Source organism: Bombina bombina, chromosome 5 (genome assembly GCF_027579735.1).
Source record: "Bombina bombina isolate aBomBom1 chromosome 5, aBomBom1.pri, whole genome shotgun sequence".
NCBI classification, from domain to species: domain Eukaryota; kingdom Metazoa; phylum Chordata; class Amphibia; order Anura; family Bombinatoridae; genus Bombina; species Bombina bombina.
In genome coordinates, this window is record NC_069503.1 from 365,784,665 (window position 1) to 365,801,616 (window position 16,952).

General features: G+C 38.2%; 1 protein-coding gene across 1 annotated transcript in view; it reads left to right on the plus strand.

The window, feature by feature from the left end:
• The first annotated feature begins 3,907 nt into the window (after nt 1-3,907).
• Nucleotides 3,908-16,952, plus strand: part of TAX1BP1 (Tax1 binding protein 1) — a 338,069-nt gene continuing 325,024 nt past the window's right edge. The window contains exon 1 of the mRNA XM_053715733.1: nt 3,908-3,930. Coding sequence (XP_053571708.1) covers nt 3,908-3,930 — 23 coding nt within the window. The remainder of the gene's footprint in view (nt 3,931-16,952) is intronic.

Sequence of the window (16,952 nt, forward strand, 5' to 3'; positions counted from 1 at the left end):
TTCTGAACAAAGGGGATCCCAGAGAAGCTTTTACAACAATTTCTGCCATAATAGCACAAGCTGTTTGTAAATAATTTCAGTGAGAAACCTAAAATTGTGAAAAATGTAAAGTTTTTTTTTTATTTGCTCGCATTTGGCGGTGAAATGGTGGCATAAAATATACCAAAATGGGCTTAGATCAATACTTGGTGTTGTCTACTACACTACACTAAAGCTAAAATTAACCCTACAAGCTCCCTACAAGCTCCCTAATTAACCCCTTCACTCCTGGGCATAAAACACGTGTGGTGCGCAGCGGCATTTAGCGGCCTTCTAATTACCAAAAAGCAACCCCAAAGCCATATAAGTCTGCTATTTCTGAAAAAAGGGGATCCCAGAGAAGCATTTACAACCATTTGTGCCATAATTGCAGAAGCTGTTTGTAAATAATTTCAATGGGAAACCTATAGTTTGTGACAAATTTTTTTGAAAAAGTGAACTTTTTTTTTTTTATCGCATTTGGCGGTGAAATGGTGGCATGAAATATACCAAAATGGGCCTAGATCAATACTTTGGGTTGTCTTCTAAAAAAAAAAATATATACATGTCAAGGGATATTCAGGTATTCCTGACAGATATCAGGGTTCCAATGTAACTAGCACTAATTTTGAAAAAAAGTGGTTTGGAAATAGCGAAGTGCTACTTGTATTTATTGCCCCATAAATTGCAAAAAAAGCAAAGAACATGTAAACATTGGGTATTTCTAAACTCAGGACAAAATTTAGAAACTATTTAGCATGGGTGTTTTTTTCCATTTTTTCCTCATATTTTATTATTTTTTTTTTTTAGTAAATTATAAGACATGATGAAAATAATGGTATCTTTAGAAAGTCCATTTAATGGCGAGAAAAACGGTATATAATATGTGTGGGTACAGTAAATGAGTAAGAGGGAAATTACAGCTAAACACAAACACTGCAGAAATGTAAAAATAGCCATTGTCATTAAGGGTAAGAAAATTGAAAAATGGTCTGGTCATTAAAGGGTTAAAAAAAATATATGGAAATACAATTTTGCAATGCTTTTTTGTTCTTTATATTATTAATTATTTTGAACTCTCACTTTTTTTAGCTGTCAGGAAAAAAATGTTTTTACATTTTATTTATTTTTACACAATTTTTATATGTGACAAAATAAACTGGATTATTTTGATTTTATTTTTGTACTGAGCTTTCAAGTGTGTATTTCTATCTATCCATATCAAAGTGTGGTAATGTGAACTGGCTGTTTGCAATGTTATATTGCCCCCTAGTGGTGAAAAGCTAGGGACAGAATGAGTCTATGCTTTATCACCAGGTAAATATAGCCTTAAAAAATATGTTTTATAACCTTTGCAGTACATAGCACAGATATTTAACATTTTACTGTAACTGCACGTAATAAGCTAAGCTCCTGTTTATACACTTTCAAAATTACAGCCCATTTGTTAAACCCAAATACCTAAAACTTCATATATTGTCTCTAGTATACCCACTTCATATATATTTTTGAATGTAGACACAATAAAGCAGTTTGGAAAATTGAAAGCAATACTGCACATTGTGAAATCATCATGTTATAGAGTAACAGTAGGCTTCTTTCAGACATTATTTGCAAGTTACTTTATAATTTTGTGTGGCTTCATACACATACAGTGTATGTGTGTGTGTGTGTGTGTATATATATATATATATATATATATATATATACACATGTACTTTTTATGAAGAACAGTGAGTGCCTTTTTGATGGGACTGTGTGTGTGTGTATATGTGTGTGTGTATATATATATATATATATATATATATATATATATATATATATATATATATATATAATGTATATATACATGTTTGTATATATATTTAACTTCTATGTATATATTCTAAAAGGTGCTAGTCCCCATCCTGTGACACAATTGTTAGCAAGTGATCCAGCTCAGTATTTATTTACTGTTCATTTGTGAATATCCCCACATGGAGAGGGGTAGTTGCCACCTGTCAATATGGTGTTTTGAGAAGATATACATTTGTTTCCTAAATATACGTATAGGACATATTATTTAGTAGTAATATTTAAACCTGATTTCCTTAATCTGAGAATAAAATATGATCTCTAACATAAGGTCTTAATATATATTCATATGAAGCTTTACCTCTGAAAAATGAGTAGTGTGAGAGAAAAAGTAGCATAATTATTAATAGTGTAATTTAATCTAATTTAACATATAATTTATATAGAGGATGTGTGCATAGTTTCTTTCTTTTGCTCTCTTTTAACAATGTTGTTGAAATGATCAACTTTCTGTATTGGTTATTTACTTTGATAACAGATAAATATAACAGTTATTAGCAATCCAAGTATATATCAAGATGAAATATTAGTGTTTTACGTTAAGAGTAAAGAGTTAAAGGGACAGTCTATTTGAATATTTCTTTTGTTTAAAAAGATCCCTTTATTACTTATTTCCCAGTTTTGCATAACCAACACTGTTATATTAATACACTTTTTACCCCTGTCATTACCTTGTTTCTAAGTCTCTGCAGACTGCCCCCTTATCTCCGATCTTTTGATAGACTTGCATTTTAGCCAATCAGTGCTGACTCCACTGTGTTATCTATATGACACGTGAACTAGTAGTGACTAACTGTAAAAAAAACCTGTCAAAATGCACTAAGATAAGAGGCAGCATTCAAGGGCTTAGAAATTAGCATATGAGACTACCTAGGTTTAGCTTTCAACAAAGAATACCAAGAGAACAAAGCAAATTTGAAGATAAAAGTAAATTGGAAAGTTGCTTAAAATTGTATGCCCTAGCTGAATCATGAAGGTTTAATTTTAACAAGACTGTCCCTTTAAAAAATATTTGTTGATGTAATGAAATGATAGACCAATAGGAAGGCATCATATCTTTTATAAGTGAGGCATTTTAATATGGAGACAGCAGCTTTTATTACAGCCAGAAGCAAAAACGTGTCATCTGATACCTTTCCTATTGATTTTCCTTTCTTGTCCTGCTATGACCATTATTAAATATGGATTAATAAAAGATTTTTAATTGTTGCCAGTGCTCCTCATAATGCATTTAAACTTTGGATTCCTTTCACACATTACATTAAAGGGACATTATGGACTCATATTTTCTGCCATGTATTCGATTCAGCTAATTATGTGTATTTATTCTACCCCTCCTGACCTTTATGAACCTAAAAGGAAAAGAAGTTATTAGCATGTCAACACTATAACATTAATAATACTTACCAAGCCCAGACCGTAACTTTGAATACGTTCAGCCGCTTCTGGTATGCGCGCTCCTGTGGGATCCGTTGTACAGCGCATGCGTGCCATTGTCTGTGACGTCACCTTGTCTTCAGCATGGGATCGCGCTCTGCTGTGCAAGCTTCCGCGACCCCATGCTTTTTCAAGGATTAGCTACTCTGGCAAACAACATGGTGACTTTTTTTCTGGATGTAATACTTATCTAAGTATCATCAGTAGGGTTTGGAGCTTGTCATACATTCAAGGTGATTTAGGTGCTTCCTGCAATTTTATTTTTTTTCAAGATACTTTCAAAGCTGTGCAAGTTGTCAACATTATAAAGCATCGGTATCCATGTTTAATCAAAAATGTTCCTTTTATTTTGGTCCAAGTAATCCATTGTGTGTACATATGAAAACGCTTCACTCTACACATGTCACAGCTGATCTGGTATACACATTTCTGTGCACGCGCGTATCACCCGATATATAAGTAAGAAATAATGCATGCGCAATTGCAGAGGTAAGATTGAAGTAAGAAATTTAAATAATGTTCAGGATTGGTCTGCAGCTGATGCGTCACAGTTTTAAACCTCCTACTTAGCTCTCACATTCCATGAGGGCGGAGAGTAATGGCGACAGACAAAGTAAAAATGTGAGTAAGATTGTTAAATTTTACTACGATTGAAGTTCCATTCCTACACTGCATTGGGCCACATTAATTAAACTACATGCAATCTATTCAAAAAGTCTGTATGTATATGAGTGCATAATGGTCCTTTAAAGAAAGATACAAAAAATAGTGCAGTCCATGGGTGGATTTTTACCTGAAAATTTTTATTTACCAACAGATTTTTCCACAAAGCTACATACCATGTGTAGATGACAGTATCAATTGGGTGGGCAGTGGAGTGTCACCATTTTACTGCTACTTGTTATTACTTTTCTTATTTAGGCTTCCCTTTCTTCTCATTTACCTTTGCTTGTCCTGTAGTGAAAAGGGTTTGAATATAGGAACTAACTTATAACATTTATGCCTGTAAATTAGGAGGCAGTAATATAACACCAACTTGGATTTTGAACATGCATAATACAGAAAAGGTAGGTGATTTGTTAAATAACTATGGAGATTTAATAATGAAAGCTGAGACATTTTTTGTTTTTAGGTTGCAAGTGGCACACTCCAAAAAAAAAATCAATTAATTAGCGGGAATTGCATACTGAAGGCTCTCTGTTTATAGCTTCACTGACACATGTTAGGGTCCATCACAATCTATTGGCCAATTTTTGTCTTTAGCCAGAAAAGGGCACATTCCGTTTCAATGTGATCACTGTAGCAGTTCTTTTGGCTGTATTGCAGAGCCACAAACGCGTTTTCGGTTTGCCGACAAAAAAAAGTCTATTTTTAACATGGATCTGAATTTAGCGATCACAGTTTAATTTCTCAATACTTTTCAATACGTTTTTAAGACCATTTTACACTTATCGACTTGATAGAGTTCCAAAATGACATTTTTGACATTTTTGCAATTATTCTAATACAATTTGGAATAATGCTGTTATGTTGCACACTGTGAATTTGATTTAAATCAAATTGATTTGAATCATGATTTAAATCACAATTTAAATCAGTACTAAGTTTTCATATTTTTTTCCAGTTATATCAGACTATTACTGATTTGGTTATATATTATTAGATATGCATAGATAGCTCATTGAAATTAATTATTTAGAGGTGATTTATGTCCAGTTTAATTAGTTAATCATTCATATTTGATTAGAAAAATGATTACATTAATAATAATTGAAAACTTTTTATATAACTAAAACAATAACATTATTAATTTTTAATGCTTGCCCCTTTCTCCTTATACTTGTGTCCTTTTGCAGATCTATTCCCCTCCAAACTTTCTTCTATTCATTGAGCTTCTTGAAACTTAGTATGAGTTGATTCTGTGTACATAGATTTGCAGGGGAGCAATGGCATTAAAGAAACAGTAAAGTCAAAATGAAACTTTCATGATTCAGAAAGAACATGCAATATTTAACAATTTTCCAATTGACTTCTCTTATCAAATTTGCTTTGTTCTTTTGGTATATATTGTTGAAAAGCCTGCATATGTAGGCTCAGAATCAATGCACTTCTGTGAGCTAGCTGCTTGTCACTGTCTCACCCAAAGTATTCAGCTAGGCCCCAGTAGAGCATTGCTCTCCTTCAACAAAGGATTCAAAGAGAATGAAACAAATCTGATAATAGAAGTAAATCTGAAATCTGAAAATGGTATGCTCTGTCTGAAACCCCAAATGTTATCTTTCATAATTGTTCCTTTAAGATCGATTTATCTACTCTATATCTTCATTTTATAACATTGTGCTGTGAAGAAGGTGCATGTTGTTTCTGCAGGCACAAATTCACAGTATTCACAAAACCAATAATATTGTAATATCTTCAGGATAGAAAAATTGTCCAAAATAATCGGACAGAAACCTTTGGGAGAGCATGAAATTGTGAATGGATTAATGGAATTAATTTACAAAAAAATAAAAAACATTACAGCCATGAATATACAGCATCTTGCTATATATAGTTAAAAACAAATCTATATTTCAGGATGAGGATTATAATGTATCTTAAATAGAAATTATCTTTAGATATTTTTGTCCTCAAAAAAAACTTGCAACAGGCAACGTTTTAGAGGTGTATTTGCATACATGTTCTAGATTTTTTTTCAGAATCTATTCATTGCTATTGTATATAGTCCATCTGCAGTGGGCAGGGTTTATATTTACATATTACAGGCATACCTTTTTTTATTGCGCTTCGCAGATATTGCTCTTTTTACAAATTGAAGGTTTGTGGCAACCCTGTGTTGAACAACTCAATCAATGCCATTTTGACAACATATATACATATAAACACATAAATACAGATAAATACACATATATACAGACCTATCTATCTATCTATCTATCTATCTATCTATCTATCTATATATACACACACACACTACCAGCAAAAAGATAATGACTCACTGAAGGCTCAGGTGATGGTTAGCATTTTTCAGCTATAAAGTATTTTTTAATTAAGGTATGTGTGTGTGTATGTATGTGTATATATATATATATTTATATATGTTTATATATATATACCGTATTTTCCGGCGTATAAGACGACTTTTTAACTCATGAAAATCTTCTCAAAAGTCGAGGGTCGTCTTATACGCCGGGTGTCGTCTTATAAACCTTATTAATGTAATAAATAGTGTTATACTTTAACTTTTTTATTTCAGATCAGAGTGAGTCAGTGGCGTTGTGCGCAGGCTAAGCTGTAATAGTACGGGGTTCTTAGGGCTCCCTCCCGCTCCAGGCGGCCGCCCCAAATACAGTCATGTGGAGTGGATTGGAATGATGTCACATATTTGCAGTCTGAGACTGTCAGTGAGTCACTCAGTATTCTGCGGCGCCTAAGTCTGGGGCAGGCTGCGCAGGTGTAGTCAGAGCAGACTTAGAGTGGGTGGGCGTGGTGCAAATTCAATCACGGCGTCTCTCTCATCATTGGGCAACATGGCCCCACCATGACTCCACCATGACCCCACCATGATGATCTCACTTGTGACTGCGCATGTGCAAGTGACGAGCAAGACTAGAGAGAGAGCGGGATTTTCACACAGTTGCAGGCAAGTGGTGACTGACTGTGTCTGTGTGATCTATTCTGGAGAGACTGGTCTGGAATCCGGATCTACGACTACCAGTAAGACGACAAGTCATGTTAATAATAAAAACTAAACTACTAGCCTGCAATCAGTGTATAATGGATGTTCTCCAGTCCAATCTCCATTCTCCAGACTCCAGCAATTTTGCTTCCTTACACTGACAAGTGACTCTCTGACTCTGAGTGATTCAGAGAGAGTCAGAGAGAGAGTCACTTGTCAGTCGACTGTCGTAAGGAAGCAAAATTGCAGTGGAGTGGAGAACATGCATACACTGTCACTGAATTTTCATGTAATCAGATGAAGGCTGGTATAGAAATTACCTGACCCTTGCAGCACTACTTGTGTACTCAGTCTCAGTGTGTGAGATGATCCTACTGCCCTCAGCTTAACTTAGCTCTATCACCTTGCCTGTCCCTGATCCTACTGCCCTCAGCTTTACTTAACTCCACCTGCCCTCAGCTTTACTTACCTCACTCTCACCCTGATCCTACTGCCCTCTCAGGCTCAGCTAATCAGCTATAATCTACTACTTACCCCTCTCACCCTGATCCTACTGCCCTCAGATTTAATCTATTTACCCCTCTCATCCTTAGCCTACTGCCCTCAGCTTTAATCTACTTACCCCTCTCAGCCTGATCATACTGCCCTCAGATTTAATCTAGTAAATATATTAAATCTGAGGGCAGTAGGATCAGGCTGAGAGGGGTTAGTAGATTAAAGCTGAGGGCAGTAGTCTTAGGGTGAGAGGGGTAAATAGATTAAATTTGAGGGTAGTAGGATCAGGGTGAGAGGGGTAAGTAGATTAAAGCTGAGGGCAGTAGGCTTAGGGTGAGAGGGGTAAATAGATTAAATTTGAGGGTAGTAGGATCGGGGTGAGAGGGGTAAATAGATTAAATTTGAGGGTAGTAGGATCGGGGTGAGAGGGGTAAATAGATTAAAGCTGAGAGCAGTAGGCTCAGGTGGGTGAGAGGGGTAAATAGATTAAAGCTGAGAGCAGTAGGCTCAGGTGGGTGAGAGGGGTAAATAGATTAAATCTGAGGGCAGTAGGTTCAGATGTTTTTTAATTTTTATTTGGTGTGCTTGCTGCATTCATTGAGGGGGTAAGGAGGTAGTCTTATACAGCGAGTATAGCACAAACCCTATATTTTTAACAGGAAAAGTAGAGCGTTGGCTTATACGCCCAGTCGTCTTATACGCTGGAAAATACGGTGTATATGTGTGTGTGTGTGTGTGTGTGTGTATATATATATATATATATATATATATATATATATATATATATATATATATTTCATCTTGATATTAATTTCTACCATGTCCTTGTTGCACGTTGCAAAATTTTGTATATAGTCTAGTTGGTTTGGCTAGTTATATTTATTGACACCAATTGAGTATCACACTATTTCCTCTGATCCTGTTGGATCGTAATATGTGCCTAATGTGACCCTTTAAGTAATAGGTGTTTGCTCTTGAGTGTCATAATAATCTACCAATTACAACTACTTGTGTTTTTAAAGTTTACATTTTCTTTTTCACTTGTTATTCAGATACATAATATTGTACTAGTTGTGCAACTTGTATATATGTTGCGCTTTTCATCATCACACCATTCACATTACATGGGTTTGTTTATTAGCTTTTTTTGATACATCGTACATTACATCTTGCAAGTTATGCAATAAGTGCGCATGATTGTCTTGGTATCCACTTACAAATGTAACTGCTAGTTTACATTAGTTGATATGTACTCTATTGCGGTGTATCTCCGCTGATCGTAGCCGTTTATGGTTACCGGGACAACCTGTACATGCGTGATGACGTCATTGCACACGCATGCACAATTGCGACATGATGCTCTAAGCTATTTGATTGTGTCTCCATGGTTACGCATACACGCTTGCGGTCAATGCTGGATATTACGGCACACAGCTGAGTTAAATGTTTATGTGTTTGGCGGTTTTTGTTTGTGTATCTGATTGGTGGGTGGGGGGTATTTAAGGGATTGTTTGGGAGTGTTATTTTATGCCTGATTTTCCTTTGTGAATTGCTGCATGTGACCAAGGCTCCAGTGGGAGATTAAACGTTATGCTACTTTGGCATTAAAAGAGGGTGATTTTCCAAAATCTCGTGTGCTGGCTTTCTTTGCTGTTGGACTCCACGGATCTACACCAGGTCTTGTCCTTTTGCAGTGTATATTCTTGTATATGTTTACTGGCCGTGCACTGAGTGGTTACAACGTTGGTGAGTGCTGATCTCTTTCTGTACTATATTATATATATATAATGATATTGCACACTTAAGAGTACAGTATAGTGTAAATATAACTTTTATATACACTACAAAATTACACTATAAAATTAGAGTGACTCGCTTTATTGCTATATTCGCTTTATTGCAGTTGAACCCGCAATATCTCCACGGTATGCCTGTATATGTATTGAAAATTTGAGATCCTGTACAGCTAAGGGGGTCTTCAGGAAAAGTGAGATCAAGACTCTAATATTTAGAAATTGTGTGTAGCAATCTTTCTGTAAATGTTTGTTCCTAATTCACAATCATATTGCCATGATTGTAAATTTCAGTACAGACGTCTTCAGTACCTGGCTTTTAAACAGGATCATCCCTTCGTGACTTAGATTTTCATATGGCATTTTGTGACCACAAACAGGTTTACTACGGTGCTGTTTCCAGATTTTGTAGCTACATTATTGAACTCTCGATCACAAAGGCGCGATCCTGTTTGCACAACATTTTTGTGGTTAATAAAATTGCTGCAGGGCTGTTTTTACAGTCTACAGCATAAGAACTGTTAAAACCCCATTTTAAAAGATGAGATAAGTTTGCAGCTACTTTCAAATAGAAAGCCATAGTGGTGGTCTTGTTTTCATATGTAAATCTTGCCAAACTGGAAAACCGTTCTTTTGAAATATTAAAGGAATACTGAACCCAATTTTTTTTCTTTCATGATTTAGATAGAACATGCAATTTTAAGCAACTTTCTAATTTTACTCCTGATATATATATATATATATATTATATATATAATCCTCTCAACAGATCAACCCACCGTAGCCAGCTGCCTGGGTGCAGAAATACACAACAATAGCCACTCGAACAGATGCACTCTCAGGTCTTTTGTATGGAATAGCGAAGTTATCTTTAATGGAATGTTTTCAGATATACACTACCCTTCATCAGCATAAAAATAATTAAATACATCACACAATATATAGTGAAACAAATCAAACAAATTCAAACAAACCTGTATCGTGAAGAAGTGGCGCCAAACTGAAGTGCTGGAACGCATACTTGCGTTCCACTGTCTCGTGTACCCGGAAGTTTGCTTACATCATTTCCGGTTTCGCCGTTTACTACGGCTCAACTTAATACTTAATTTTTAAAGAAAAAAATTGTGACTTACACATGAGCTCTAGCTGCTACTCATATCTGCTTTGTATACTGTGATTTATTGTGATTTATATATATGTGGTGAACAGGGTTTTGCTTGTTTATAATGGACATTGGTAACCATGGTTACAGGGGCTGCTTGGCTACCAGCCTATCTTGATTTATATGCCTTAAATACCTTAAGATCAGCATTTCTCAAATTCATGAGCTCCAGTACACCACCTATACGGTTATAGTGTACCTTTTCTCGTGAAACACAGTTTAATACTTAAAATACATTTTCTTGTGAAAGACCTATACGGCATACTCATACATTCAAAAACCACATGTTCATTACCCAAAATTTCACTCCTTAAGTTACCCACATTTTCTATGTGTTAAAAACAATAATACCTATAAAGTAGTCATTCGCAAAACACAATATATCTTTCAAACCTACTATTTTCTCTCCATTTGTAGGGTGGTAATACCAAAATACAATATACACTAATGCTATATACACTAAAAGACTTAACATAACACCTATGGACTACACTATCTTTCGTCTTATGTTAGATTCTTTATAACTATTGCACTTATACCCGTCAGTAATCAGAGAAACCTGGTATTCTACCTCCCTCATTACTTTTGATTTTGTTACATTTATACTCTATCCAGAATTGGAAATTAGCAATGTATACATCTACTGCATAGGTTCATACCCAAATGTTACAATGAATATATCATATAAAGACATCAGATTGACATATAAAGATATTACAACCACCAGGATAGATCAAACTATCTTGGTCCCATGGTTATAAGTTATCCTTTTCATCACTGTAATCATATGGATGTCTAAGTAGATACATAGTGCATAGTGACCAAAATGCACCCCAGGTATGTGGTATCCCTTTTTATTCACAAGTGGCCCTGTATGACCCACTACCAATATGTACTACCATTTATAGGTGGATGGTTGAGTGATCCCCCATATCGCGCGGACTTGCACACACCCACTGAAACAACAATTGTACCAGGTGGTATGAGCAGCCAGAGTGGTAAAAATTCAGAGCCATCCGTCACTCCCTTACATGCACTACCACGCATGTGGTATACTTATTTTCTCTTGTTAAGTGTAGTCAGTCCACGGGTCATCCATTACTTATTGAATATATCTCTTCCTAACAGGAAGCTGCAAGAGGATCACCCAGCAGAGCTTGCTACATAGCTCCTCCCCTCACATGTCATATTCAGTCATTCTCTTGCAGCCTAACTAGATAGGTCGCTGTGAGAGGTCTGTGGTGTTTTTTAACTTAGTTTATTTCTACAATCAAAAGTTTGTTATTTTAAATGGCACCGGAGTGTGCTGTTTATTCTCAGGCAGCATTAGAAGAAGAATCTGCCTGCGTTTTCTATGATCTTAGCAGACGTAACTAAGATCCACTGGCTGTTCTCATCTGAGGAGTGAGGTAACTTCAGAGAAGGGGAATAGCATGCAGGCCCCCCCCTGCAAATGAGGTATGTGCAGTAATTATTTTTCTGAGGAATGGAATTGACTGAGAAAATACTGCTGATACCAATGTAAAGTAAGTTCAGCCTTAAATGCAGTGATAGCGACTGGTATTAGGCTGATGAGTGTCTGTACACTGAATGTATTTTTCTAAGGAATGGAATTGGCTCTGAAAATACTGTTAATACTGAAATAATGTATGAGCCTTAACTGCAGTAAAAACGACTGGTAGCAGGCTTGTAAATAATAATACATAACTTTTAAATGTATGTTTAAAACGTTTACTGGCATGTTAATCGTTTTTTGTGAGGTAATTGGTGATAAAACTTATTGGGGCATGATTTTTACCACATGGCCATCTTTGTTTTCTGAGCTTCCCCACTGTTGTAATATGAGTGGGAGGGGCCTATTTTAGCGCTTTTTTGCGCAGTAAAAATTCAGTCACAATCTGTCTACTTCATCCTCCATGATCCAGATCGTCTCTAGAGAGCTCAGGGGTCTTCAAAATTCATTTTGAGGGAGGTAATCAGTCACAGAGACCTGTGACAGTCTGTTTTGACTGTGAGAAAAACGTTAATTATTAAATTGTTAATCCGTTTTTGGGTATTAAGGGGTTAATCATCCATTTGCTGGTGGGTGCAATCCTTTGCTAACTTAATACATTTACTGTGAAAAATTGGTTGCTATAACTATTTTGGTTCATTGTTATTTCAACTGTGACAGCTTTTTGTGCTTCTTAAAGGCACAGTAGCGTTTTTTATATTGCTTGTAAATTTATTTAGAAAAGTATTTCCAAGCTTGCTAGTCTCATTGCTAGTCTGTTTAAACATGTCTGACACAGATGAATCTCTTTGTTCACTATGTTTAAAGGCCAATGTGGAGCCCAATAGAAATTTATGTACTAATTGCATTGATGCTACTTTAAATAAAAGTCAATCTTTACATGTAAAGAAATTATCACCAGACAACGAGGGGGAAGTTATGCCGACTAACTCTCCTCACGTGTCAGTACCTTCGCCTCCCGCTCAGGAGGTGCGTGATTTTGTGGCGCCAAGTACATAAGGGAGGCCCTTACAAATCACTTTGCAAGACATGGCTACTGTTATGACAGAAGTATTATCTAAATTGCCAGAATTAAGAGGCAAGCGCGATAGCTCTGGGTTAAGGACAGAGCGCGCGGATGAGGTGAGAGCCATGTCAGATACTGCGTCACAGTTTGCAGAACGTGAAGACGGAAAGCTTCATTCTGTGGGTGACGGATCTGATCCAGGGAGACTGGATTCAGAGATTTCTAATTTTAAATTTAAGCTTGAGAACCTCCGCATATTGCTAGGGGAGGTATTAGCGGCTCTGAATGATTGTAACACGGTTGCAATTCCAGAAAAATTATGTAGGTTGGATAGATACTATGCGGTACCAGTGTGTACTGACGTGTTTCCTATACCTAAAAGGCTTACAGAGATTATTAGCAAGGAGTGGGATAGACCTGGTGTGCCCTTTTCCCCTCCTCCCATATTTAGGAAAATGTTTCCTATAGACGCCACCACACAAGACTTATGGCAGACGGTCCCTAAGGTGGAGGGAGCAGTTTCTACTTTAGCTAAGCGTACCACTATCCCGGTGGAGGATAGTTGTGCCTTTTCAGATCCAATGGATAAGAAATTAGAGGGTTACCTTAAGAAAATGTTTGTTCAACAAGGTTTTATCTTACAGCCCCTTGCATGCATTGCGCCTGTCACTGCTGCGGCGGCATTCTGGTTTGAGTCTCTGGAAGAGGCCATTCGCACAGCTCCATTGGATGAAATTATGAACAAGCTTAAAGCACTTAAGCTAGCTAACGCATTTGTTTCTGATGCCGTTGTACATTTAACCAAACTTACGGCTAAGAACTCCGGATTCGCCATCCAAGCGCGCAGAGCGCTATGGCTTAAATCCTGGTCAGCTGACGTGACTTCTAAATCTAAATTGCTTAATATTCCTTTCAAAGGGCAGACCTTATTCGGGCCCGGCTTGAAAGAAATTATAGCTGACATTACGGGAGGTAAGGGCCATGCTCTACCTCAGGACAGGGCCAAATCAAAGGCCAAACAGTCTAATTTTCGTGCCTTTCGTAACTTCAAGGCTGGAGCAGCATCAACTTCCTCCGCTCCAAAACAGGAAGGAGCTGTTGCTCGTTACAGGCAGGGCTGGAAAGTTAACCAGTCCTGGAACAAGGGCAAGCAGGCCAAGAAACCTGCTGCTGCCCCCAAGACAGCATGAAGAGAGGGCCCCCTATCCGGAAACGGATCTAGTGGGGGGCAGACTTTCTCTCTTCGCCCAGGCTTGGGCAAGAGATGTCCAGGATCCCTGGGCGTTGGAGATCATATCTCAGGGATATCTCCTGGACTTCAAAACTTCTCCTCCACGAGGGAGATTTCATCTTTCAAGGTTATCAGCAAACCAAATAAAGAAAGAGGCGTTTCTACGCTGTGTACAAGACCTTTTACTAATGGGGGTGATCCACCCAGTTCCGCGGACGGAACACGGGCAGGGATTCTATTCAAATCTATTTGTGGTTCCCAAGAAAGAGGGAACCTTCAGACCAATCTTGGACTTAAAAATCCTAAACAAATTTCTAAGAGTTCCATCATTCAAAATGGAAACTATTCGAACCATCCTTCCCATGATCCAAGAGGGTCAGTACATGACCACAGTGGATTTAAAGGATGCCTACCTTCACATACCGATTCACAAGGATCATTATCGGTACCTAAGATTTGCTTTCCTAGACAGGCATTACCAGTTTGTAGCTCTTCCCTTCGGATTAGCTACGGCTCCAAGAATCTTTACAAAAGTTCTGGGCTCACTTCTGGCGGTACTAAGACCGCGAGGCATAGCGGTGACTCCGTACCTAGACGACATTCTGAGACAAGCGTCAAGTTTTCAAACTGCCAAGTCTCATACAGAGATAGTTCTGGCATTTCTGAGGTCGCATGGGTGGAAGGTGAATGTGGAAAAGAGTTCTCTATTACCACTTACAAGAGTTCCCTTTCTAGGGACTCTTATAGATTCTGTAGAGATGAAAATTTACCTGACAGAGGCCAGGTTATCAAAACTTCTAAATGCTTGCCGTGTCCTTCATTCCATTCCACACCCGTCAGTAGCTCAGTGCATGGAAGTAATCGGCTTAATGGTAGCGGCAATGGACATAGTACCATTTGCGCGCCTGCATCTCAGACCGCTGCAATTGTGCATGCTAAGTCAGTGGAACGGGGATTACTCAGATTTGTCCCCCCTACTAAGTCTGGATCAAGAGACCAGAGATTCTCTTCTATGGTGGCTCTCTCGGCCACATCTGTCCAAGGGGATGACCTTTCGCAGGCCAGATTGGATGATTGTAACAACAGACGCCAGCCTTCTAGGCTGGGGCGCAGTCTGGAACTCCCTGAAAGCTCAGGGATTATGGACTCAGGAGGAGAAACTCCTCCCAATAAATTTTCTGGAATTAAGAGCAATATTCAATGCTCTCCTAGCTTGGCCTCAGTTAGCAACTCTGAGGTTCATCAGATTTCAGTCGGACAACATCACGACTGTGGCTTACATCAACCATCAAGGGGGAACCAGAAGTTCCATAGCGATGTTGGAAGTCTCAAAGATAATTCGCTGGGCAGAGTCTCACTCTTGCCACCTGTCAGCGATTTACATCCCAGGCGTAGAGAACTGGGAGGCGGATTTTCTAAGTCGCCAGACTTTTCATCCGGGGGAGTGGGAACTTCATCCGGAGGTCTTTGCTCAACTGATTCTTCGTTGGGGCAAACCAGATCTGGATCTCATGGCGTCTCGCCAGAACGCCAAGCTTTCTTGTTACGGATCCAGGTCCAGGGACCCAGGAGCGGTGCTGATAGATGCTCTGACAGCCCCTTGGGTCTTCAACATGGCTTATGTGTTTCCACCATTCCCGATGCTTCCTCGTTTGATTGCCAAGATCAAACAGGAGAGAGCTTCGGTGATTCTGATAGCGCCTGCGTGGCCACGCAGGAACCTAGTATGCAGACCTAGTGGACATGTCGTCCTGTCCACCGTGGTCTCTACCTCTGAGACAGGACCTTCTAATTCAGGGTCCTTTCAAACATCCAAATCTAATTTCTCTGAGGCTGACTGCATGGAGATTGAACGCTTGATTCTATCAAAGCGTGGCTTCTCGGAGTCGGTTATTGATACCTTAATACAGGCTAGGAAGCCTGTTACCAGAAAAATTTACCATAAGATATGGCGTAAATATTTATATTGGTGCGAATCCAAGAGTTACTCATGGAGTAAGGTTAGGATTCCTAGGATATTGTCCTTTCTACAAGAGGGTTTAGAAAAGGGCTTATCTGCTAGTTCGTTAAAGGGACAGATTTCTGCTCTGTCTATTCTTCTACACAAACGTCTGGCTGAAGTTCCAGACGTTCAGGTTTTTTGTCAGGCTTTAACTAGGATTAAGCCTGTGTTTAAGACTGTTGCTCCGCCGTGGAGCTTAAACTTAGTTCTTAATGTTCTTCAAGGCGTTCCATTTGAACCCCTTCATTCCATTGATATCAAGCTGTTATCCTGGAAGGTTTTGTTTTTGATGGCTATTTCCTCGGCTCGAAGAGTCTCTGAGTTATCTGCCTTACATTGTGATTCTCCTTATCTGATTTTTCATTCAGACAAGGTAGTTCTGCGTACTAAACCTGGGTTCTTACCTAAGGTAGTTACTAACAGGAATATCAATCAAGAGATTGTTGTTCCATCACTGTGTCCTAACCCTTCTTCAAAGAAGGAACGACTTTTGCATAATTTGGACGTAGTCCGTGCCCTGAAGTTCTATTTGCAGGCAACTAAAGATTTTCGTCAAACTTCTTCCCTGTTTGTCGTTTACTCTGGACAGAGAAGAGGTCAAAAGGCTTCGGCTACCTCTCTCTCTTTTTGGCTTCGTAGCATAATACGTTTAGCCTATGAGACTGCTGGACAGCAGCCTCCTGAAAGGATTACAGCTCATTCTACTAGAGCTGTGGCTTCCACCTGGGCCTTTAAAAATGAGGCCTCTGTTGAACAGATTTG